General features: G+C 39.0%; 1 protein-coding gene and 1 pseudogene across 3 annotated transcripts in view; both read right to left on the bottom strand.

Annotated features, from left to right (window-relative positions):
• PRKG1 (protein kinase cGMP-dependent 1) overlaps positions 1–26957 on the bottom strand; it is a 1115289-nt gene that overhangs the window by 319317 nt on the left and 769015 nt on the right. For all 3 annotated transcript variants that reach the window (XM_001917682.5, XM_070225075.1, XM_070225081.1), the window contains one exon: positions 23208–23271. In XM_001917682.5, the coding sequence (XP_001917717.1) occupies positions 23208–23271 (64 nt within the window). The remainder of the gene's footprint in view (positions 1–23207; positions 23272–26957) is intronic.
• Positions 6931–7885, bottom strand: LOC138915973 (G protein pathway suppressor 2 pseudogene; annotated as a pseudogene).

The following is a 26957-nucleotide window of genomic DNA, read 5'->3' as shown; positions in this document are numbered from 1 at the left end:
TGTTGAGGATTAATAACAGCAGCCATAATGATGACAGAAAACGATAATAGTTCTAATTACTGATATTCATCTTAGGGTGGTGAGCAGCTGTTAAGACATCTCTTTAGAAGTTAAAGTTCAGTCACATATCTTTTTTGCCAAATAGGGAAAGCTTTAATGCTAATTGGGAAGGAAGATTACAAATTCGACTGTCAGTCAGAGAGCACCATGCTTGTTCTTTATTAACTTTTTTCCTCCCCCACCTTAAGCTTTATGGCCCCTAAGCTTTTTAAAAAGCTGACACTGAGAATAATGATGGGAGCCCCAGGAGGCCTCCTGGTTTCTGCTTAAAACAACACTTTCTAATTTAATAAGGGAAATCTCTCATCTAAGTTTCTCATTTGCATTTGAAGAATGTGATCTACTTCTCCAAAGTTGTCACAAATTTGTTTGCCTAGAAAGCCACTGTCTACTAGTAGTTGTCTTCAGGCACATGATATAATGACCAGAAAGGCTTCGAGAGAATTGAGGTGTGGTCCACAGATTCCAAAATTAGCTGCAAACACCTTTAGCAAATAACTTAACTTCCTGGCAAGCAAGTCCATCATTTCACCTACGAAATGAAGAAGTTGGAATTGGTTGGTATTTCCTAAACTCTCCAGGCCATGTGAATCACCCAAGAGGTTGTGAGAGGAATGGATTGTGACTGCGGTCTTCAGCCCAAACTCGGTATCATAACCTCCAGGTCAGAGGATATAAAATCAGATCAGGGTTAAATGTGGGCAGTTGTTTCCAGGACCCTGGAGATCAGGAAGCAAGGTGAGTGTCCAGGACCAGTTGGGCACTGACTCCACTCCCCCCAGGGTAAGGTTGGGACTCTGTTGATGCTGTATTTGGTTCAAGAACCAGGAAAGCCTGGTACCTGTCAACATTGTCTTAAATAAGGGGCTGTCAAATTTTTTCTATAAAGGTCTAGCTAGTGAATATTCCAGGCTTTCAGGCCATGTTGTCTCTGTTGTATCTGCTCAGCTCTTACTGCAGTGCAAAAGCAGTCATAGACAATAGGGAAAGAAATGTGTGTGGCTGGCTTCCAGTAAAACATACATTTGAATCTCATATAATTTTCACATGGTATCAAGTGTTATTCTTCTGAATTTTTTTTCAGCCATTTAAAAATTCAAAAGCCATTCTTAGCTCATAGGCTGTACAAAAATAGGTAGTGGGCAGTTTGCTGATCCCTGCCTTAAATGGAAAATGCCAAAATTTTAAGGTAACAACTTCTCAAATGATAACAGAAGCCCCATAATAAAAGGAGAGGAACAGAGTCAAGTGTCACTTTCTTTTTCAATCTTAGCAGGATCCCACCTGTCTCAAATGTCATCAGCAGCAGCGTATCCATAGGAGGAGGGGGCATGGGAAAGACTGGCAGAGATAGACTGTGCCTGTTCCTGCTGGGTTTAGCCACTCCACTTCCATTAGGTTCTGTTTCCTTACCCAAATAAATTGGGAATCTAAGGCACGTGAATGTATGCACGGCTGTGTGTGCACATGCACACATGTGTGTGGTCTCTGTCACCAATGTGTAACGTGACCTGCAATGGTACAGTTGCTATTTAAAATACAGGTTTCCAGGGGCCAGCCCAGGGGCATAGTGGTTATGTTCGCATGCTCTGCTTTGGCGGCACAGGGTTCAGAGGTTCACATCCCAGGCACAGACCTACACAGCACTCATCAAGCCATGCTGTGGTGGCATCCCACACACAACATAGAGGAAGACTGGCACAGATGTTATCTCATGACCAGTCTTCCTCACTAAAAATAAATGAATTAATTTAATTAAATACAAGTTTCCAGGCTCTTCCCCTAGATATGTTTCAGTAGTTATGAGGTGGTGTCCAGAAATTTATATTTTAAGCAACCTCCCCAAGTGAGTCATGTAATCTAATCTCTTTAGGAAACTAATACTGGAATCAAGGTCTAGCACAAACTGAAAGTTTATGGTGCACTTAGGGTCCAAACTTCTCTGAGGCTGCAAGGATGATCCTTTCTATTTTACACATATAAAATTGGTTTTCTAAAGTGATGTCATCACGTAGAACTACATACAAATCTTAACACTGAAAGGTGAGGCAAGATTGTTGACAATGAGGTGCTGGAAGCACGCAAAGCTTCTAGAATATTCAGAAATGATCTCAGAAAAATACCACCAACTATGCTGAGCGAGAAATGTTTGGGGAAAACAGGCCATAAGTAATCAGTCTGTGGTGAACCACATATATATATACACGACCACAAGCAGGCAGGACAGAAGGATCGCTTTGCTGGTGCTTTTCAAACACTGTGGCGATTCTGAACCATTGGGAAACTCAGTAGCTCACAGAACAAGTAAACTCCCAGTAATCAGGGATGAGGAGGCTCTATCTGAGCAAAGAGGTTGGGCAGGCCACACATCTACAGCTTTGTTCTAAACAGTGGCAACAGCTGTGAACCAAAGGGCAGCCTTTCTTGGAATAAACTGCTCGACAGCATCTCTTGGCACACATAGCAATCCCCATCCAAAGCGCCATCTTTGAATACAAAAGACAAAGCTGGCTAAGTCAATTCTCCTATGGATCAAACGTCTAAAGAGGCTATTATCTCCTTCATCACCTTTCTATTCCCAAACTTATACGCCCTTGAGCTTAATTTCTGCTATTTTCCTTCATGTTCCCCACTGTTCCCTCATGTCCCAGGTTCTCGGGCCCAGCTTTCAGCTCAGGTTTGTTTTATATGCCAGTGTCATCCTGTAATTTTGATTGCTATAGACCTCTGACCATAGTTAATTCCTAAATCTTTTATTTTGCACAGAAGTAATTTTTGAACAGACTCAGAGAGACGTACCAACTTCTGTGATGCCTATTTTCTCATGCTGTTTCATTATTATTGGAAAACACTTGTTTGACGGAATCAATAATAAATAAGAGTCATAGCTAACAAAATTTTCTCACTTGTGCCATACATTGTGCTAAGTGCTTTATATGAATATTACATTTTATATTAAAAAATGGTGGTTTCCAGTCTGATACGTAAAGAGCTTGGAAATCAACACTCATCCTCACAAGAAAAAAGCTGAACAAACTGAAAAATCATTAACTTTTCTTAAATCCATGAGAAGAGTGAGGTTACAGGGCTGCCCTGTAAACTGGAGAAACAGACTGGAGGATACAGTGACTCACAGTTTACCCACCAGGAGCAGAAGCTCCCAGCTAGAGCCAATACAGGGAGGAACAATTTAAATTGTCACTGGTGCAGTGCCAGAGGCTCAGTGTGGACTAGCTGGAGAGTTAAAAACTCGTGGGGAGCCCCGATTTAGGCAGTCTCTCCACACTTTCATGACTTCTACCCGCCCCCCCCCCCCCCCCCGAACTCTTATCAGGATCTCACCCTGAAGATAAGAGAAAAATTCCCTGTGCTTCTCTCAGGGAAAGAAGAAAAGCCATCATTTTTAAATATACTCAGAGCTCTCTGTTCTCTTTAACAGGCACTGTCCTCCAAGGTAACTAGTTTACTAGAGCCTAAAGGGGGGTTTTACCAAAGATTAACCAACCTGGGCAATAAAGAAAATACTCAGATCCAGAGCCCTCTTGCCTTTGATGTGGGGGAAAGGAAACCCATAATTAAGGCTCACTAAAAGACTGAGACTCATAGCACAAATCCCCTCCCCACCACACCTTACAGGCTACGATGGTTAATTTTATCTGTCAACTAGACTGGATCACAGGGTGCCCAGATATCTGGCTGAACATCATTTCTAGGTGAATCTGCGATGGTGTTTCTAGACGAAATTAGCATTTGCATCAGTGGACTCTGTAAAGCAGTTTGTCCTCCTCAGTGTGGGTAGGTATCATCCAATCAGTTGAGGGCCTAAACAGAACAAAAAGGCAAAGGAAAGGAGAATTTGGACCCTCTTGCCTTGTTGCTTAAGCCAAGACATCAACCTTCTCCTGCTCTCATCACTGCTGGTTCTCAGGTCTTGAGACTTAAGTTAGAATCTACATCACCGGCTCTCCTGGTCCTCAGGTCTTCAGACTCGGACTGAATTACACCCTGGTTCTCCTATATCTCCAACTTGCAGACAGCAGGTTGTGGAACATCTAAGCCTCCATAATTGCACCAGCCAATTCCTTGCAATAAATTTATTTATATATATATACAGTCATGCCTCACTTAACGACAGGGATTTGTTTTGAGAAATGCATTGTTAAGTGATTTTGTTATTGTGCAAAGATCATAGAGTGTATAAAGGGGAACAAAATTTGTCACTCCAAAATATGTCTCTTTAACATGAGGATTATCTTAGGCTTATTATTTTTAAGAAACAAAAGACCAAGAAAGTTTTTCTTGTTACCTCCTCCTTAACTGTCTAAAAGAATTCAGATAAAAAAACCTATCTCAGGAAGCAAGCTATCACCTTAGCATAACACGATCTAGGTGGTACACAGGAAGAAATCTAGAAAACCTTCTTTGTTGGGATCCCCTCCGTGTTCTTCTGTTTCTGTGTGGCCAAACTCTTGTTTTCCAATCATTTGCTCTTTTTCACCTACCTGTGAATTACCTTCCCTCTCTTTGAAATCATTGACTCTCCCCACCCCCAAAATCTTCTTTTGTCTTTAGCTGAGCATGGTATTTAAGGCAAGGGCTTTGGCCATTTTGGCAAGTTACTTAGTTTTTCTGGCTTTCTCCCATGTATACATGTTATTAAACTTTTGTTTGTTTTTCTCCTGTTAATCTGTCTCATGTCAATTTAATTCTTAGACTAGCCAGAAAGACCTAGAAGGGTAAAGGACAATATCTTTCTCCTCTACAGTACTTACACAAACCTCGATGGTATAGCCTACTACACATCTAGGCTATATGGTACTAATCTTATGGAACTACCTTCATATATGTGGTATGTCATTGACTGAAATGTCATTATGTGACACATAACTGTATATATAAAGGCTCCTATTCATTCTATTTCTCTGGAAAACCCTAGTAGTGCTCCTCTATAATAATAAGAGATTACAGCTAGAAGACTGAAAGTCTCAGAACCTATTTAAGAAGGCGTTTCCAGGGAAACCCAAAGGCAACAGAATAGAAGAACACAAGGACACTAGAGGAAATTTTAGCCTTTGACATCACAGCTACAGTAAACAGTAAATACAGTCTAACTCTTACCCAGACAAACATACAACCTCCAACTACAGGCCTATCTACTTCAGTTCCTTCACCCAATACATCATAGCTGGCTTTCAACAAGTAAATTACAAGACATGCTAAAAGACAAAAACCACAAATTGAAAAGACAAAGGAAGCTTCAGAACCAAACTCAGATATGGTAGAAACTTTGGGATTATCAGATAGGAAATTAAAATAACTATGAATAATGTGCCAAGGGTTCTAATGGAAAAAGTAAACAACATACTAGGACAGATGGGCAATGTAAGCAGAGAGAGGTAGAATCTCTAAGAAAGAATCAAAGGTCAATGACAGAAAACATGTAATAGAAACTTCTAAAACTTAAATGCAAAGATAAAGAAGAATGAAAAAAAGAACACTACATCCAAGAACTGAAGGACAATTACAAAAGTCATAAAACACATGTAATGAGAATACCAGAAAGAGGACTTGGATTAGTTGCAAATGTATATTGCAAACTCAAGGCAACCACTGAAAAAACATAAAAGGAAAAAAAGGAATATAATTGATATGCTAAGAAAGGGAATAAAATGCAACATTAGGCGAATCGTCCTGACACACACACGAAAAGAAGTGAAAAAGAAAGCATACTTAATGGTGAGAAGCTAGATGCTTTCCTCTAAGACTAGGAACAATATAAGGATGTCTTCTCTCACTACTCCTGTTCAACTTCATACTGGAAGTCCTAGCTAATGCATTAAGACAAGAAAAGGAAATAAAAAGTATACAGATGGAGAAAAAAATAAATAAAACTGTCTTTGTTCACATACTACATAAATGTCTATGTAGAAAATTCAAAAGAATTGACCAAATAACTCCTAGGACTAATGAGTGATTACGGCAAGGTTGTAGGATACAAGGTTAATATACAAGAGTCAACGGATTTTCTACATACTGGCATGAACAAGTAGAATTTGAAATTAAAAACACAGTATCATTTACATTAGCAAAACTACAGAGACAGTAAAAGGAGGGATGGAGGGAGGGATAAATAGGTGGAGAACAGGGGATTTTTAGGGTAATGAAACTATTCTGTACGACTCTAATGGTGGATACATGACATTATGCATTTGGCAAACAGAAGTGTACAAAAAAAGAACTCAGATGTAAACTATGGACTTTAGTTAATAATAATGTTTCAACAATGGTTCATTGATTATAAAAAATGTACCATATGAATGCAAGATCTTAATAATAAAGGAAAGAGAGGGTCGAGGCAAGGGAGTATACAAGAATTGCATTTTCTGTTCAATCTTTCTGTAAACCTAAAACCACTCTAAAAAATAAAATCTATTAATAAGAAAAAAAATCATGCTAAAAAATTGAAAATCAGTCCTATGGTGTAGATGCTATTATATTTTCTGGAAGAGAAAACTGGGACTTAGGAAAGTTGAGTAACTGTTCAAAGTCACATAGCTCGTGACTTGCGGAACAAAGATTAAAGAGTGTTGCCAAGATTCAAACCCAGGCATTATAACAATATAGAGATATAGAAATAAATGTAGCTATATTAAAACATATAGATTATATATATATATAAAAGCATATATATATATGCATGTATAAAGCATATATATACTTACATATATGCATATATAAACATACATATATATATTTTTTTTTTCAGTGGCAGGTAAATATTATTGGCCTGGGACTGGGACACATGAGACGCATGGGGAGCCTTCACTCATGGCGGTGAGTGGGGGTGAGGTTGAAGACAGAATCTGACGGTCACTTGTGGTAGCCTCACGGGTTCTGGCTGTGCTGGATGAAGGGGAGCCCCAGGTCAGGCTGGCTTAAAGCTGCAAAGCCTGACTTTCCTGCTGGTTGCATCTGCACAGGGAGCTGGCAAGGAGTCCGGGGATGCAGAGCTTGGGGGTGAATGGGGCACGGGGAGGATGAGTCAGAGAAGCTGGTCTGCTGTTTGGTGTGTTCCATCTGCTTTTGTAAGGACAGGACACCACCAGGCTGGAGAAACCCTGTCTGGCTGGCCTGAAAGTCATTGTGCACTGCCTAAGGCTGCGGCTGAAACAGGAATCACACTGCAGGAAATGCTGAAGGTGCTCTGAGCTGCTGCATGGGACCATAGGCTGGCTGGCTGGGCCTATAGAGAGTTGGGGGCTAAGCAGTCCCATAGGTGCCACCTGGGCTTTCTGGGAATCGCCCATGCTCTGGGCTCCCTGCAAAGGCAACTGCTGCGCCCTTGTAGTGCCAGGTTGTAATCACTTGCTGTCCGAACATCTGCTAGGTTCTGTCAGTCGCCATGAGGATGCCTGGGGGACTGTGTCCTCCAGGGCTGCTATGTGTGCTGAGGAGGCGAGTTCCTGTGTGAACAGTGAGGCACCAAGGGCAGGCATCAGATGCCAGAGTAGTTAGCTCACTCTGCTCCTTTCGCCTCCATTTCCCTTCCTCATGTGAAACTTTCTTGAGCTACAGAAAAAGCAGATTCTTCTCTTCCTGTAGGGCCAAAAGCTTCTCCTGCACCTTCAGGATCTGTTCCTTGATCTCCTCTGGTGACATTCTCTCTTCCATGTCCTTTTTCATCCTTGTCTCCTGCTCTTCCTTCATCACCTTGTCCAGCTCTTCTTCCTGTTGCTGCATGCAACTCCCACTCCATCATGATGTGCTGGCACAGTACCCTGGCTGTTGTACTGGAAAGCATGGGCCACTCCAGGAGCAAAGGCATGGTGTTGCCAGGGGTGCTCGCGCCATGGGCACCTGGCTCTATTACTGACCACCAGACCTTGGTCTGGGCCTGCCTTCTCTTCACTTTCTCTACGACCTCCCACATGCCTTAGCCACTGCATCACACCTTGCAACTGGGCCGAATTTTAGATAGATACAAACATACATACATGCATGCATACATAATACATACATGCATGCACACATACGCTAGAGGCATTTATCCCCTTGTCAAGCGAGGAGTAATTGACAATAGTTCAGCTCTCTGCCCAGGAATGTTACATAGGAAAGTCAGAGTCCTTTATTTACAAGGCTTTTCCTCTTCTGTAGAATATCCTTCCAAAGGTTTGACCTTTGTTATGTTTCCCTGGGATGGATAAGGGAGAGGAGAGAAGAAGAAGGAGGATAGAAGAAAACTAAACCATATTCCTTTCCCATGATCTTCCAGCCCTTGGCTCCCCACACCTTCTGTGTCTTCCACCTTGATTTTGGGTTCTTGGACATACTCTACCAGCAACATCCATAATATATCATCAGATAGTAGTCACAGACTCTGGTATTTCAGAATGCCCCTATTCTCGACACGTTTGCATTATAGTTGTGGTGATAGCATCCAAATGTAGAACAATTGAAAAGTTGTATTGCATTCACCGAGTCACTCACATAGCACATATTTACTGAAAACCTACCCAGACTATTAGTTCAACAAATATCTATTGGTTATGTAGTAAGTGTCAGGCATAATTCTTGTGCAAATCCTTGCTCTGCTAGAAACTAGGGATAGAAGCTGAGACATACCCCACCCTTAAGGTGCTTACAGAAAATTGGGAAACGGACAAGTTCCAGGCAACATAGGAGCAAGTATATGGCTTTGAATAACAAACTGTACAAAGAAATTAAGGGAACGACAAACAAGAAGAGGATAAAGAAGAGTTGGTGAGGATAAGGATCTTAAAAAAAGGACTTAGTCTTTAAGAATATCTTTGGAAGAGGAATCAGTGATAGTCCACTGCTCTCATGCCACAATAATTAATAATTCTTGAAAATGTAAACTGGTTTGCACAACATCATAAAAAAACAAAGAGAACCAGCAGAATGACGTTGTGCCGAAGGTCTATTTACAAGACAAACCATGTTACCCTTATGAAAATAATAATTTTTAGATGTAAGTAATAAAAAAGAATGGTAGCTCTTCCCAGAAAGCTAAGAGAAGCTCACTTACAGCATCTCATAATAATTAAGGGAATACACAGGACATGAGACACACAGAAGAATCCTCTCTCATACAAGGGCAATCTTACTAAAGCCTTGGCTGGTCACAGTTCCCTCCTCGTTAATATTGACTGACATCTGATGAATGTTCAGGCCTGAAATACTGCCTGCCCTGGTTCAGAGCCTTATCTGCCAGGAAACAGACTTGTAGCCACTGGCCTAAGAAAGTGTATGATTCCTTCTCTTCAGGAGAGGGGGTAGGGGTCTTGCCATAGATTCCCAGGGGGACAGGAAGCCAGAGGTCTTGAGGAGACCTAAAACTGAATGCCTGCATTACTCCCTGCTCCAAGCTGTTTAACTCTCTCCAGCACAGGCAAGCTTGTATTTTGTCACTAAAACTGGAAGCACCACTGTTTCTCTTATCTTTACTTTCTATGGGCGTGTTGTAGGCACAAGTGGACGTCTATTCTTCATCAATTTATGTCTTGGATGCCTACTGTGTGCAAGCCCCTCAAGCAGGTTTTTTGGCAGCTAGAAAGATGCCTCAGGTTAAAAAAAAAAATGCTGAAAATCTTGAGTCTTACTTTCTTTTCATCAGAGCAGTTTGTCTAACTCAGACCAGGTGTTTATCACTCTGCTCTGTAAAAAGGAAGTCAGAGCTCATCACAATCTGCTACTATTAAGTGGCATTTTGTCAATGGGATATCACACATATGCTAAAAGGCAGGCCACTAATTTATAGTTTTACACAAATTCACTACTTGTTTACAAAGCCCATAAATGGCAGCAAAACACAAGTAGGAAGCAGCTTGTATATTCTTATGTAGCAACCATTTCAAGCACTTTCCATGAATGTTTTCTAGAAAGCTGATTTATTACAGACTGGTTTCCTATTTGCAAAGCACATACATTTTAATGAATTACAAGCAGCATAGAGCAAAGCATACATATTCTGGTGATAAAATGACTAGAAATGCCTTGTTTCGGAGCTCGTGGATAGCATAAAATGGATTTCTGTCATAACAAATTAAAAATGCTGACTGGGAAAAAACTATTTACTTCCAGAAAAGAAAAGAAAGACAAGTAAATATTTTCATAAAGAAGCACCTCCTATTTATAAGAAAGATAGGGGATGGGGAAAAATTTTTTTCTTTTTCGTTTATTCCACAGATTTTCAAGATGCAATACAGCATAGTAATGAAAGGTGCTGATTCCAGTGTCAGACATGGGGTAAAATACTTCCCTATTTACTTAGTCATATTACCTGAGCCTCAGTTTCCCCAGCTGCAAATTGGGAATAGTAAGAATAATAGTATTTACCTCAGATGGTATTAAACAAATGCATTTATCCTGGCACAGAGTTAGCATTAATAAGTGGAAGGTATTACTGCCATTTTTCTCAACTGCTTACAGGTACCCAGTGAACAGAAATATCAATATAGTTTTTGCCCTTAAGGAACTTACAGTCTAAAGGGGCTAATCTTCACAACACTAGAGACCAATTTGAAGCAATGAACAAGAACTTATTTCTTTCATATAGTGATAGCTAAATTGATCTAGGAGACAGAGGAGAAGGAACGTCCTACAGGGGGAGAAATGAAAATGGTTGAGGCTCGGAACTAGAAAGGTCTTTGTTGAGAATGTAGTTATGCAGAATCTCAGAGTTAGGCAGAAGCCAAAAAGTCAGTGCTGTTCAAGTACCAAATCAGCACATAAGTATCTGCCACATCCTAACTAAGTCTCTTCTATACAGCAGCTTTTCAAATATGTACTATTCCTGTTAATACTTAGCATTTTGTATTATACTTTGCCATCTATGATATTTGCATGGTTGTCAACTCAAAGTTACCTCTTCAGAGATAACTTTCCTAACCACCCTGGCTAAAGGAGACCACCTGCCCCTGTTATTCTCTACCATATTACCTTATTTTATTTTATTTTATCCTTCATACTTTTAGCAGAGTTTCCCAAGTGGTGTCACATCTATGGACTAGAGTAGGGTTTCTCAGTCTGTGCACTATTGGCATGTGGGCTGCATGATTGCCGTGCAGCTGTCCTATACATTGTAGAATGGTTGGCAGCATCCTAGCTTCTATCCATTAGAGGCCAGTGGCAGCCTTCTGCACCCTCACCCAACATTGTAACAACCACAGATGGCTCCCGACATCACTAAATGCCTGCTCAGCCCTCCAAGTGGAGAGTCCAGTAAGACTCAGGACAACCAAAATCCCTGATGGGTCACCTCCAGCCCTAAGGAATCTCATTTGTTAACCTCAGCATGTATGTAGGATAAATATTTCTTATATATGCCAATATGTGAAAGGCATTGGTAAACACCGCTGATCCGCATCTGAAATTATGTTTATATGTTTAGTGATTTTACATTAGTTATACAATTTAAGACCAACAGCAATACTACAAGAGGCAGAAACTGCTATTATCCTCATTCATAAATGAGCCGTTCATGAATAATGGGTTAAATAATTTGTCCAAAGTCTCACTGTTTTTAGAGATAAAGCTTCCCATCTTCTTAACACAGAAAACAGCGTCTATTAAGGTAAAAGGGAATCCAATACTCTCCCCCAAAGTCTTCTCCAGGACAAATTTATATGTTACTTCAATTGTTTTCTTCCATTGTTTCCAGCAATATTGTCTATACTCCACCATGTCTTCACCATCCTATACTTTCACAATTTTTTTCTTTTTATTGCATGCAAAACTATACATTTCTCCTCTGTTATCTCATCTCAGTGGATTTCACCCATTATTCCAACCTGTTGAGATATTTTGGTCTTTGTCAGGTGTAAGGCCACTGGTTCAATTCAAGTAAGGCAAGTTGAAGGAAAACAAAAAACTCTGACTATTTGGTACAATGCGGAATAGGTTATACAAGTAAGTGAAACATGTAATTTAAAGAGGTAGAAAGTTCAACATAAGAATGAATTGTCTAAATGCTTTTAAATCAAATTCTAGATTTAGACACATCCTTTTTCATTGGATACAAATAGAGAAAACACTGTTTTCTCTTTCTAGCCTCTAGGCCTTCATGTAACGCTTTCCTTCTCTCAGAAGGCACTTCCCCAGCCTCTCCCTCCGACTTGTCCATCCTCACCCCTCCTTTGCAAAGCTCTACTCATCATTCAATTCTCAACTTTAGCATTATGTCAGTGAGGCCTTCAGACCACGTTTCACCCAACCTGTTGCAATCCCACCTGATTAAGGCCCTCAGGCACACGTTCTCCTTATAACTCCACACGTCTCCTTCATTGAAGTTATCACAACCGAAATCAAGTTCCATATTTACTTCTCTTTTAATGGTTTTATTAAAATATAATTTACATATTATAAAATTCACCCATTTAAATTTACTATTCAGCGGTTTTTAGTATATTCAAAGAGTTGTGCAATCACCACCAAATCTAATTTCAGAATATTTCCATTATCCTAAAAAGAAACACTATTTGTGAGTAGTTGCTCCCCCTTCCCCCACCCCTCCCAGCCCTAGCAACCACTAATCCACTTTCTGCCTCTATAGATTTGCCCAGTCGGAATAGTTCATATAAATAGAATCATACACTATGTAGCATTTTACTTTTACTTAGCATAATGTTTTCAAGGTCATCCTTGTTGCATGTATCAATACTTCATTCCTTTTTATAGCCAAATAGTATTCCATTGTGTGCATATACCACATTCTATTTATCCATTCATCAGTTGATGAGCATTTGCGTAATTTCTCATTTTTGGCTGTTATGAATAATGCTGCTATAAACATTTGGGTACAAGTTTTTGTGTGGATGTATGTTTTCAGTTCTCTTGGCTAAACACACAGAAGTAGAATTTCCAGGTCACGTGGGCACTCTATGTTTAACATTTTGAGGAGTTGCTACACTGGTTTTCAAAAGAAGCTGCGCCATTTACGACCTCATCAGCAATGTATGAGTTACAATTTCTCCACATCCTTGCCAATATTTGTTATTGCCTATCTTTTTATTCTAGACATTCTAGTGAGTGTGAAGTAGTATGTCATCTTGGTTTTGATTTTCATTTCCCTAATGACTATTAACATTGAATATTTTTTCACATGCTTATTAGCCTTTTCTATATGTCCTTTGGAGAAATATCTATTCAAGTCACTTGCTCATTTGAAAATTGAACTATTCATCTTTTTATTATTAAGTTGTAAGTGTTCCTTACATATTCTAGATACAAGTCCTATGATGGTTAATTTTATGTGTCAACTTAGCTGGGCCATGGTGCCCAGATATTTGGTCAAACACTATTTTGGATTTTTCTGTGAAGGTGTTTTTTGTGGATAAGATTAACATTCACATCCGTGGATTTTGAATAAAGCAGATTACCCACCATAACATGGATGGGCTTCAACCAATGAATTGATGATCTTAATAGAACAAAAACTGACCTCCCCCAAGCAAGAAGGAATTCTGCCAGCAAATAGCCATCAGACATGAACTGCAACATTGGCCCTTCCATGGTCTCCAGCCTGCCAGCCCATTCTGCAGATCTTGAACTTGCCAGCCTCCATAATCACATGAGCCAATTCTTTAAAATAAATCTGTCTCACTCATGCTCTCTCTCTCTCTCTCTCTCGCTTGCTCGCTGTACACACACACATCCTACTGGTTCTCCTATTGAAGAACCCTGACTAATACAATTGTGTCCCTCATTGCATATGGGATTTACAAATATGTTCTCCCATTCCATATTTACTTCTATAATAGAATAAGATGTGAAGATATTAATATTAAAGTGAGAGTTGTCTTTTCTTTTTAATCTCTCGACCCTGCCACAACACACACAGATACACACACGCTTTCCATTTTTTCCTCCTTCAAAAGCAGCCACTTGCCACATAGAAGGGAAGACCCAAAATGAACCAGGGAGCTCTAAACAGATGATTAAATCTTCAAATTTAGAGTCCCTTAGGCCAAAGCAATTGAGAAAGAACAGATTCTTTGAATTCCCTCCAGGTTGGCTTTGAATAGCAAGAGCCAAACCTAAAAGAAGGGGAGAAAAAGTTTAGTCATAACAACAGATTCAAAGAGAACTAAAAGTGTTCCTGTCTACTCCATCAGTTTCTTTCCTGAAGACTCTAGGCCTGTTTAGAGTGATAAAAAGAGACAGCTTCCCAGCCCTCCAATAACTTAATCAAATGTAGGACTTTTCCCCTGTCTTACTCACAACTGGAGAGAATGCAAAGGAATCCGGGAAGATGTCCACATGATATGGTAACAGCAAGGAACAGTTGCACGGCTAAAACAATGAACTATTTTATCAGCCCTGCTGGAACTTGCAGCAAGGAGGAGTGTCTCTGTTACATTAACCTCCTTGTCCAATGATGGTCCCTGATTGAATAATCCAATATTTGCTTCCTTCCATGTTATCAAGCAATAGTGAGTTGAAAAATGTTTTCTTTCTTTGCCTTTTTTCTGTCTATTTTTACTTTCTTATCATGTCCCTCTTAATAATGCAAGAAATCTGAGGAATGATATTTGTCTAAGACCTTGTCAGGGCCATAATAATATAAATATCCAATAAATAAAAACAAATAAATGCACCATCTAGGGACACAAACCATAAAAACCCATTATTCAGGCTCAAATGTGTCCAAGATCCAATCATACAAAGTCACAAACCCAAAGGTAAAGAGTTCTTTAAAAGCTGGTCAAGCAAAGAGGTTTTTTACTCTAAGACAATCAGATCCAATGTTTGAATGAGAGAATTGGGCATGACACAGATTTCAATATAAGCAAAGAAGTGGCTCTGATATGCTGGATTTTCTGTTTAAAAATCAGGAGATTTAAATATAGCACCCATGCCCCACTTATATTCGCATAAAAGAGAAATACACTATGCCAAATGGTGAAAAATGAATTTGTTGGCGTAATTTGATTCTTCAATCTGGCATTTTCAATAAAGTACAGTTTTCCTTGAGTTATCTAACCCTTTTCGCCTTCATTGATGAAAGCACAACCGCTTCCACCCAAATTAATTTTCAAGCCCGCTTTGAGACATGATGTTAGGTTAATCTCTGCTTCTCTTCTTTATAAGAAAATGTTCTTATTTATCATTTCCTTTAATGGTGTCATCACAGTCCTGATACCTGGGTATATTGGACTTGAGTTTACTCATGCTGACATTTCTCCATTGTGTTTGTGTAGGGGAGCGCTGAAGGGAGCTATTTCTCAGTTGGAGATCAACTAAGGGTTATTCTATCCGTTTGAAAAATGTAATTCATCAAAAAGACTAATCATGTGTACATAAAAGAAGAAGGAAAACATGTGAAGTTACTATTATAAGAAATAAAAGATTAGATCCTATCTTACATTTCAGTTCTTTTCATTTACCCACAGGTATTTCTGAGGCTCTCAGAATAGATTCCAACGCTTGATTAACTAATTCAAATATGTATTTTCACATAACATATGGGATAGTATAGAGTTTAATGAAACCAGTTTATAAAGTTAGGTCTTGGTATTCCCTACATGTACCTAAAAATTCTTTTATTTTTCAAACAATAAAATCGCTTCCCTAGCAAACCAGATTTGGAGTTCCTAAAATGACCTCTGATATTTATTAAGACTTAATTTGAGTCACATATGGGATGAGAAGAACATACTATGGTGACAACTAAGGTGAATAATTAGAGAGTCAAGGAAATTATTTCAACCTGTGTGGTAAAACAGAACCTAGAAAAATGTTGAGATTATTGTGCTTGATCTGGACAGGCCTTTCGCTAAGAACTTCTCTGTATCTACGCATATACACAACATCTCAAAGGGACTAGAGAAAACTTGTATATGTTCTTGAAAAGGGCATGAGAGATTCAATATGAAAGAAATTATTTCTCCTATGTGATATAAAGGAAAGGGAGAAAGGGGCACTAAATTGTTATGCTAAGAATAAGGATTATTTCTTGTTTTATAATCTCATAGGTAGGAACAAACAAGTGGGTACATCCACACTAGAAATTATGGGGGGGTAAGTGGAGGCTGGGGTGGGCAACAGCAGAAATGACTCACATACAGGCTTCTCTTCCAGTTCCAGAATAGGATGCCCCAGATATCACACATTTTTCCTCTAGTCACACGCATCCTATGTCACTTGATCCATAACGTTATCTTCATTCCTCTTTCTATCTGGTTACACTTTGTTTCTCTCAGTCCCTGCCTCCCTTATCCCTATTCTTTAACTTTTTTCCCCCTTATTCTGGAAGTATTGTTTCGTAATGAATATAAGGAATGAAATAGTCAATAAGAAAGTAAATCCACATACAAACCATCCATCCTTACCTGGGTTATTTTGCAGTAGCCCTCTAACTGGTCTGTCCCTCTATAATCCATTCTTCTCACACTCGCCAGAGAGATATTATTAAAACATCACTCAGATCATGTCACTTTACTATTCATAATCCTACAAATCTTCCCGTTACACTTAGAATAAACACCAAACTTCTTATCACGACTGGCAAAACCCTCTGCCATCTGGCCTTGCCTCATTTTTCTCTAGTCTCATCTCAGCCCACTATTTACCTTCTTTCTCTTCCTTAAAGACACCAAATTCATTCCTACTTGAGGCACTTATGCGTGCTCTTCCCTCTGTCGGGTACACATGGCATCCCACATCTGCATTCAGATCTCAGCTTAAATATTACCTCCTTAGAGAGGTCTTCCTTTCACCACCCAGTACAGAGGGACCTTATCATTGGATGCTATTTTCCTTCCTTACTTCTCTTCTGTACCACTGGAACATATGCTCTGGGGAAGCAGGGCCCTGAATCCCCAGGGCGTGGAACAGTCCCTGGCATGAGGCAGGTGCTCCACAAGTATTTGTCAAACAAACAAGGTTGAAAATTTCTTTGTTGAATGCTATAATAATACTGCTTTCCTTTCAAAATAATCTTGTATTCTTTCATCTTCTTGTTAATATTTGTAGAAAGAAAGACAGCCCAATGATTATGCAAGCATATTTCCCTTTAATGTTATGTGGCACTGGTATTGCTTTTGTGATTTCAAATTTGCTTCACTCTATCTGATACATAATTTAATCTATTTTCTCATTGTGCTTGTTTATTCAACTTGAGTTGAACACCTCCATGCATTGGGTAGTATATTTATATGTCTACTTCCTATTTTGTCTGTTTATTTCACTTTTATGTCCTCAAAACAACTGTGTGGGCACTTAATCATCTATGTCCATTTTCATGCAGCATCGGTATAGACTGTACCGGGGCTCACACAATTCCAACCTAAATTAAGACATCTTCTGATTAGAAAATCTGACATAAAATACTGAAACATTTCTTTGGTCAGAATTATTTATAGAGCTCTGGCTATTGTTTTGCAAAACATAGCAAATGCTTCCACAGCTGTGGAAAAGAAAGAAAATGATTAAAGGAGTTCATGGGAATTTTTTAATTTTTTTTGAGGGGCTTGATTGGGACTAATAAAATTGCATGTTAGTTCATTTTGTTTAAAAAAATAAAAAAGTTATCAGAGAGTTCTTTAGTACATTCAACAAGGAAAGCAAAAAGCAAAAGAACTGGAAAAAGCAGTTTTACATTTACAGGTTGCAGGTCCAGTTGTCAGCACATTCATAGAGAAATCCAGCCAGTGTTTTTTCTCATGAATTTTTTATACTTGAACATAGAGATCAAACGTGGCTTTTGCTTTACTTTATGTTCACGTATAAGATGAAGGAGACCAATAAATCGTAGGAAAGTGCACTTCGATAAGACTCAAACTAAGAATTTGTGGATATGAACCTTTGAAATTTACGGATCGTAGAGTTACTGGTATAGTTATTACCCAGAAACAAAAACATTTTCAGTGTCTTTCCAGTTCAACCCTATTACAGCACAACTCCAAAAATTCTTCAGCCTCATGAGACTAAAATCCATTGATCCTACAATCTCTCACTGGCTCTTGCAACTTCTAGTGTACCTCTTTCCTCCTTGCCCAGTTTAAATTCCAGGGTCAATCATTATAATCCTTCCTTCACATTCACCCTCAACTCCCTATTCGCTCCCTCAACCATTCATCTTCTCTTGGCAAAGACCAATTCTGGTTAAATTCAATTCTCTGCCTACTTGGAACCCGAATCCAGGCAAACAAATGGGGCTGAAAAAAACCACGTAACCAAATGGGCTAGTGACCAAGACACACTCAACGTTTCCCTCAGCTTGACTAAACATTAGACAGGCTCCTTCCTGACTCTAGGCTCCTGAAACCCTTTTTCTTTGAGCGTTTCCTTTAGACACTTTACAATTGTAAATTCTTTTTCTGCCTCTTTGAGATGCAAATCTTCTCCCAGTCTATTGCCAGTTTTACAACCCAGGAATGTCTTTCTTAAGGACCCAAGAACCATTCCTTAGATATGTAATCATAGGAGATAGCCCCTCTATCTCCCAGTCTCCGGTGGGAGGGTAGAAAGCCTAACTTCCAGAAGGGACAATTAGCAAATGCTGATGACCTAATCACTTTGACCAACCTCCTCCCTACTGGAGTACTCTTACTGAAGTACCTCTACCTAAGTACTTCTCAAGTACTTTTCCACTGTCTCCCATCTTTTGCTCCAGCAGAGTTGAGTTTGATACCTCTCCCCTATTGCGAGTCTTGAATAAACTCTTCCTTGCCTGTTTAACTCACATTTGGGATTGTTAAAATCAAGTGAGGCCTGAATGATGGCTGGCAATAAAACTGTTATCCTATTCCGTTTACTCTTTCATTTTTTTAATACTTTTTCCTCTGTCCTCAAACCTCTCATATCTCTACCTCATTCTCATTCTCATTTCATGACTTGCTTTCTAGATCACTAAGAAGATAAAAGATATCGCAGCAGGTTTTCTACAGATCCAGCTCCTCCATCAACCCACCTACCCTCATGCTTGCCCAGATAGTCTGCCTTGTCTGTCTCTGTAGTTACCAGAGACCCTCTTCTCTTGTGTTTACTCAAGACACTGCTTGTGTAGACTTCCTCTCTGTTTCCTGCTTCAACATTCCTTGTGCTACAACAATCTCTTCTCTTCCCATCCACTACCCCGTTTCTCTTCTTGCCTTTTTCAACAAAATTCACATGCAAGTTTCACAGTCTCTTATTTGAAACATTTCTTCTCTTGGATTTTAAGGCAGAAAATGCTCCTAGTTTTCCTCCTTTTTTCATAAGCTGCTACATTGCCCAATCTCTTAAAATGGAAATGTTAAGGATCAATCATCAAGGCTTTTTTCTATCTATTCTGCTTTTTTCATTCATTTATTCATTCGTTCCCTTATCCCCATAGCTCTTGCTTCTGCATTCTGCTATAGGGAACCATTCACATGTATCCAACGTGTAACATTTTGTTTGCAATGACTCTTAGCAAAATGCTTTTTTGTGCATATATACTTTGAGGTATGTAAATATTTTATCAATTATCTCAATTTTGTTTGGTTTTATGTTTTTCTGTCAGCATAATGTTTTTAAGATCCATTCATTCCATTATCATAATTAATTGGTGGTTGCTACCTGCCGCAGAGTTCTGCCTTGCATGGCCAACAGCTCCCTGCTATACAAACAATACTACAATAAACCCTGCACCTGCCAAGGACCCTCAAGCTCCTGTTTCCCATACCCTATCTCCCGGAGCTTCTAATCTTCCCACCCATCAGGTACTCTTCCTCAAGTCTTCTCCATTTCAGTGAATAATAACTCCATCCTTCCCGTTATTTACATCCGAAATGTTGAGGTCACCCTTGATTCCTCTCTTTCTTTCATGCCACACATCTACTGCAACAGGAAAGCTTTTCAGCTCTCTCTTCAAAATACCTTTAGATTCTGACTGTTTCTTAATATCCCACCATGGGGAGCAAAACCACCATTACTTCTCTCCTTGATTGTTGAAGCAGGCTCTTAATCTTTTCTCAACAGAGCAGCTCCAGCAGTCTTGTGAAAAATTTAAGTCAAATAATTTCATTGCTGTGCTTAGAGCTATCCAATGGCTTTCATATCAGCCCAAGTAAAAGCCAAAATAATTGTAATGGCTTAAATGGCCCTAAATGATCTGCCTGTTCCTGTAACACTCCACTCACATCTTCCTCTGACCCTTTACTTTGGTCCTGTCACACTGATCCCCTGGCTGTACCTGGAACTCCTCAAACACACTTCCTGGAGCCTCTACATACGCTCTTTCCTTGGCTCCGACAATTCATCACTTCTTTATTCAATTGACAATTCAAGTTACAAGTACTAATCCTCCAACTCCGCATACCCTCCCTCCTCACTGAAATTCTTCTCTTTAGCATTTATCTTTATTGGACATACCATACATTTTTAAAAATTATTCTGTCTACTGTCTATCTTCTCTATGGCTGCCACCCAAACAATGTAAGCTTCAAAAAAACAGGTTTTTGTTTTGCTTTGTTCTGTTTTTTCATTGCTGCATGCCCAGAGCACAAGAGTGCCTGGAATATAGTAGGCATTCAATAAATAATTGCATAACAGATAAAAACAGTCAATACGAAGTCTCATTCTAAGCACCCTGAAGAGCAATAAGGGAAATTTACATGTAAGAAAGATTCAGATGGGGAAGCACATTTCTAAACTACCCTTTTCTCCAGAGCTGACCATTTGCATCTCATTTCATTTCTACGTACCCAATTAAACCTTCCTTGGGAATGCTGCTTAAAAGCTCCTAAAAAAGCAAAAATGTTAATCTGATCCTGCCTCTCCTTCCATTTCCCCAGGTTTAAAAGCCTGTAAAGGTTTTCTCTGGCTAAAAGGATGAAATCAAAGTATCTCACCCAACCTCCTAGGTAGGCACTTCAAGATCCATCTCCAGGCACATTCTGCATTCCAGCCTTTATTCATCCACTTGGTTCCTTCTGTCTATAATAATCCTTCATACAGTCAACTCCTACTTACTTTGCAGATCTGTGCTCAACATATTTCCTCAGAATATTTCCATAGCCCCTAGACTACATTGGTTCCCATTTCATGCTCTTAGCAGCTCATATCTTACACTTTGGTTTGGATCACAAGTCCAATTAATCAATTTTTATGTAATTAGTTGATGACTATGAATCTCTCCTTTTAGAATGTAAATTCCATTAGGGAAGGACTGTGCCTATCTTATTCCCTGCTATATCCTAGGACCCCTAATTATAGGGGATACTCAGTGAACATTTGCTGAATAAAGGTCAAAAAGGAATGAACATGACCTGTAACAAAGACTTTCCTTTGACCCAACTTGAGTCAGGCTCATCTGAGTCCTCTTCCTGACTACGCCCCTGAACTTGTGCTCTGTCCTTGGCTCCTCTAGTCCAGTTTGAGCAAGAATCATGTCCAGTCAGTTTAACAAAAGTCCCCCATCCTTGATACTAGATTAAATTTCTTACCCATCACCTTGATATCCCATCACCCTGGCCTGCCTTCAGCAAAAATCCTATAAGCTTGGTTTAGCTAGAATCCCATTACCTCCGATGTTTCCTTTTAGTAATTTTCTATCCACTGAGCCCCACGCTGCTCTTGGCTATAAATCTCCACTTGTGCTTGTATCTGGAGTTGAGCCTGATCTCTCTCCTCAACGACACTGTTGTAGTCTCCCTTGAATAAAGTCTGCCTCATTGTCTTTAACAGGTACCTGAACAATTTTTCTTTAACACCAGGAATGTTAGCCTCACCTGAATTGTCTCTGTCCCATGATTTTGCCTGTGCTGCCTGGTTAACCTTCTCAATTCATGAATTCATGTTTTGTTTGCCCAGTCTGATTTATAGTAACTCTGTCCTCCACCTTGCCCACCTCAGCTAGGGCATCCTACTCTGGACTCATGGTGGGCTTTGCCTTCACATTTACTGTTGTGGGGGACTGGCATTGGCCACCCCAAATATGTCTCTTTGGCATGAGGATTATTTGGGGCTGGTTACTTTTGGTAGACTGCAGACAGGAAGGAGGCTCTGGGGAGTGGAACTTGCTTGCCCTTTGTTAGGAGACATTTACATTGTAAAGGAAATCTCCATCTGTAAAGGTGTCTCCCTCTCTGTACCAGGAAGAAGGGGGGATAACCTTATCTCTAGAAACTCTTCATCAATGCCAAAGGCAAGGACTTAGATCTGCATTTGTTTGCTGTACTTTTGTGGTAATCTCCCATGATCGACTCCCCCTCCACTCCCAACATCCTCCTTTGTCGTTAGCTGAAGATGATATTTAAGGTGGGGGCTTCAGCCATTTGGGAGAGTTGCTCAGCTTGCCTGAGCCTCCCATGTATACATGTCATAAAGCTTTGTTTAATTTTCTCCTGCTATTCTGTCTCATGTGACTTTAATTTGTTCTCAGGCCAGAATAACCCAGAGAGGGTAGAGGAAATGTCTTCCTCCCCTACACTGTCCTTGTATTCCCATTAATCCATCTGTACTTCCTCAGCAAAGGAGGACAGATAATTTTCATCCTTTTCAACCTAAAACAGAACTCATATGTTCAATACCTTTAGGAGAACAACTTTAGACAGTAAAACTTGTCTGCTTTATATTTGGTCTGAAGCTCGTGGACTCAAGCGGACAAACTTCTTTCTGTTAGTGCTCAGTTATGAATCTCAAAGAGTCAGCCTATCATTAAATAGCCTAATGTGCATGGCTTCTCTTCTTCAAATTCATGGCTCCATAGGTTCAGAGAAAAGAAGTAACAGTGACACTTTCACATTCAGGCATAACATTACATGCATAAAATATTTTTATATGCTAATAAAATATGTACCCAACTGCTAATTCCTGTTGTAAATTTGCTGAAATGAAGCTTCAGAGTGGGAATTACTACAATCTTGCTTTACACTGATTGAAATAAGAGAGAAATATGCCATCTCCCATTCTTGGAAGTCAAAGTAACATTATATTTGCCACAACGAAAAGTTTTCTTCCCTCTGTGCTAAGTTGGCTTGCACATTTCTAACTGTGTACAAATGTCAGATGGGCTGAGCTGCCTTTAATTTGAAGCCAAATATATAGCTCATTCCAGAGCTTAAAAGTATTTAAAAGGTCTCTCAACAGTTCTTAATTCATTGTCACACAGCTGTGATGGGCTGGGTCCTATCTCAAAAAGTTCAAGGGCTAAAACCAATTACCTCTTCAAGGACGTCAGCAAGCTTACTGAGGATTTCTTCAGGAAGGCTCTGGAATGTTGGTACGCTGAAAAACAAAATATAGAGATAATGCTGAAGGCACGAACAGCAACTGACTTTCATAAATAAAACAGTGATATACCTGAATGAAAATCTAAAAAGCATTTCATGACAAAGAAGGTGCAGATGAAGATCAAAGCAATAACTTAAGCATCATTTGATGACTAACAGGGAAAAGTCATGTTGTTCTAGAAGGAAGTTGGAGGTTGGACAGAATTGAGACCAAATCCTACTTATATTTACCTGTGTAACCTTGGATGCCTCAGCTACATTGAGGAGAAGACCATTCTCTCCCTTATCAGCCTGCTGTCACCAGATTCCCTTCACTTCAGTCTTTCTAAGTCCCCCTCCACACTCAACCACACACATGCACACAAATACACACATGCATGCACACCTTCTATAGGCCAATTCCTTTTTTTTTCTTTTTGAGGAAGATTAGCCCTGAGCTAACATCTGCTGCCAATCCTCCTCTTTGTGCTGAGGAAGACTGGCCCTGAGCTAACACCCATGCCCATCTTCCTCCACTTTATATGTGGGATGCCTGCCACAGCATGGCTTGACAAGCAGTGTGAAGCTCCATGCCTGGGATCTGAACCAGTGAATTCTGGGCTGCCAAAGCAGAACATGTGAAGTTAACTGCTATGCCACTGGGCGGGCCCTATAGGCCAATTCCTACTCATTCTATGTGTGTGTGTGTGTGTGTGTGTGTGTGTGTGTGTGTGTGTGTGTGTTGTGAGGAAGATTGGCCCTGAGCTAACATCTGTTGAAAATCTTCTTCTTTTTGCTTGAGGAAGATTGTCACTGAGCTAACATCTATGCCAAACTTCCTCTATTTTATGTGGGATGCTACCACCGCAAGGCATGACCAGCAGTGCTAGGGCCACAGCCAGGATCTGAACCTGCAAACCCCAGGCCACCAAAGTGGAGTACGTGAACTTAATCACTATGCCACCAGGCGGCCCGCCTACTCATCCTTTAGGACACAGCTTTATTGATGATACATTCAATTCAGACTTTCAAGCATTCATTCAGTAGCATTGGAAAGCTTTCTACTCTCCCCAACTCCTTCTCAGATAGGTCAGGTCCTCTTATTATGAGCTCTTTTATCCCTTATTACAATGGTAATAAGATAATTAATCAGATATTTGTTACTGGATGTCTTCTCTGCTAGAATTAAAATGCCACATAAATAAGAACTGTATCTGTCTTGTTCAACTCCTGTATCTTCAGTGATTTACAAATAACAACTCAATAGCACATACTGAATAAAGTTATGAAAGCATGGATGTGTGAATGCTTTCTAGGACAGTTAGAAGGATCAGATTAGACAGGGTGGAGAAAAAAGCCAGACTCGCAGGAGACACTGAAAAGTGTTAGTTCTTTTCTTCTCACTGACCAATAAATGAAAATACTGAATGATATTGAATGCACAAACCAACAAAACTTCTTTTATATGTGAAATAGTAATGACTTTAAAAGAAGAGAAGCATTCATCAACATATAATACTTGAAACTCCATTGGAAAATCTAACTAGAATGTGGAACTAAATTCTCATTTAATCTTATCTCAATGCTTGAATAGAGGAAAGACTATAAATGAGTGCATATACATTTGTGTGTCTGATATTTGACTTACAGAATAATTCTGGCTTGGTTAGAATGATACAACGAAAGAAGCCATAACACACTGTTTGGATATAAGCATGAAAGTTTTACTGTTAATTTGTCACTCTGATTCGTATTACGTAGTGTAAAATCTATTGATAAAATCCCAAGGTATTAGGTAGAGGTATAACAATTCACCCTGGACCATCTGTTCCACCAGATTTACCACTGTGGTCTTAGCCATGTGGGTTTTAATCTCCAGAAGGCAGTCTAATTCAGCGGCTGGATAGAACATTTCACAGAAAGAGACAGAGGAAGACGTTTCCATGAGTTATGCAGGTTGAAAAATCTAGTCCTTCCTTGTTCTTTTAATGAGCTATATTTCAGTTTCTTCTGGAATGTAGGATTAATTAGAATGCTTCTATCCCAGTAGGTATTTGTGAAAAACACAAACTACAGCTGAGTTTTTCTCATTTTACTATAATTGGGTCCCTTCATTAGACAGCCCTATTGCTTCTGTGTTACACTTTTTATTTCAATCTATGCTATGTCTATGTCAAGCCATGCTACAATACTTTTCATTTTCATGAGAGTTCTTATCCACGAGAACAAATTTAAGATGTGCTTGACCACATAACAAACTAAATGAAAACAAAACAAATTTTGGAGGGCTTTTTAAATAAATTACCTTTTACAATTTTATTTTTAAATTTTTTCAGCTTTATTGAGGTATAGTTGACAAATAAATTGGTAAGGTATTTTAAATGTACATTGTGATAATTTGATATAGACATATGGTAAAAGGATTTCTCCCATCTAGTTAATTAACACATACGTCACCTCACATATTTATCCTTTTTTTTTTTTTGGTGAGAACATTAAGTTCTACTCTTAGCAAATTTCAATTATACAATACGGTGTTATCAGCTAATAGTCACCATGTTATCCACTAGATCCTCAGACCTTATTTATCTTATAGTTATACCGTTTTACCAGCCTCTTCCTGTTTCCCCCATCCCTCAGCCCCTGGCAAACAGTTTACTAATCTCTGTTTCTATGAGTTTGACTTTGTTTTTAGATTCCACATGTAAGCGATACTACATAACATTTGTCTTTCTCCGTCTGGCTTATTTCACTTAGTATAATACCCTCATGGTCCATCCATGTTGCCACCAAAGGCAGGATTTCCTTCATTCTCTGGGCTGAATAATATTCCATTGTATGTGTGTGTGTATGTGTCTATATATGTACATATATATACATACATATATATGTATACATATGCATATAAATACACATATATACATACATAATGTGTATATATGTATATATACACATATATACATATATACACACATACACACACACTATGATCTTTTACAGTTTAAATGCTTCAAAACATTCAGCAGCACTCATTACTAATAAAAATTAAGGATGCTTTTTCAGAAGAAACACTTTAGAAAATTATCATTAACAATTGAAGCACTTCTAGATTTAACAAAATGGAAACCATTTAACAGAAAACTAAGTGGATTCACATTTGTAAAATACTCTAAGAACACTTTCGTAGCAATCTTTAAAATCCTAAGACCTCTATGTCTCCAAATACTAGATAAGTTCTCTCATGTAATTAATTTGCTTTCTAAGAATTATTAGTCCACAAATAGCTTGAACTAAGAACAAAACAATTGAGGATGCTCATAATTTGAAATTCTACCCATGAAGTACGTTGGTTGAACTTTTCCAAATACATCAAAAGACATTAATTTAGACTCCACTAATTTAGACATCTGATAATTCAGGTTGAAGTTGTCTATGATTTAGAAAACTTAAGGCAAAATAATTATTAGGACAAACATCTAGAAAATGTTTAAACAGTAGGGAAGAATATTTTCATCATGCAAAAAAATAATTTATTGTAACAATTTACATGATAATTACAATTCTTACAGATCTATTAAAACATTTTGTTCCCTAAGGACTTGCAATAGGCCTGAAGTTACAGAATAAACCTGAATGCAATATAATAGCGATGATTTAACATGTAGAGCTTTTCCACTGGATTTTCTAAGTGAATGAAGTAAG

This window comes from Equus caballus, chromosome 1, assembly GCF_041296265.1.
Source record: "Equus caballus isolate H_3958 breed thoroughbred chromosome 1, TB-T2T, whole genome shotgun sequence".
Taxonomy (NCBI): Eukaryota; Metazoa; Chordata; class Mammalia; order Perissodactyla; family Equidae; genus Equus; species Equus caballus.
Note: the sequence above shows the minus strand (reverse complement) of the source record. Positions and strands in the feature narration are given on the sequence as shown.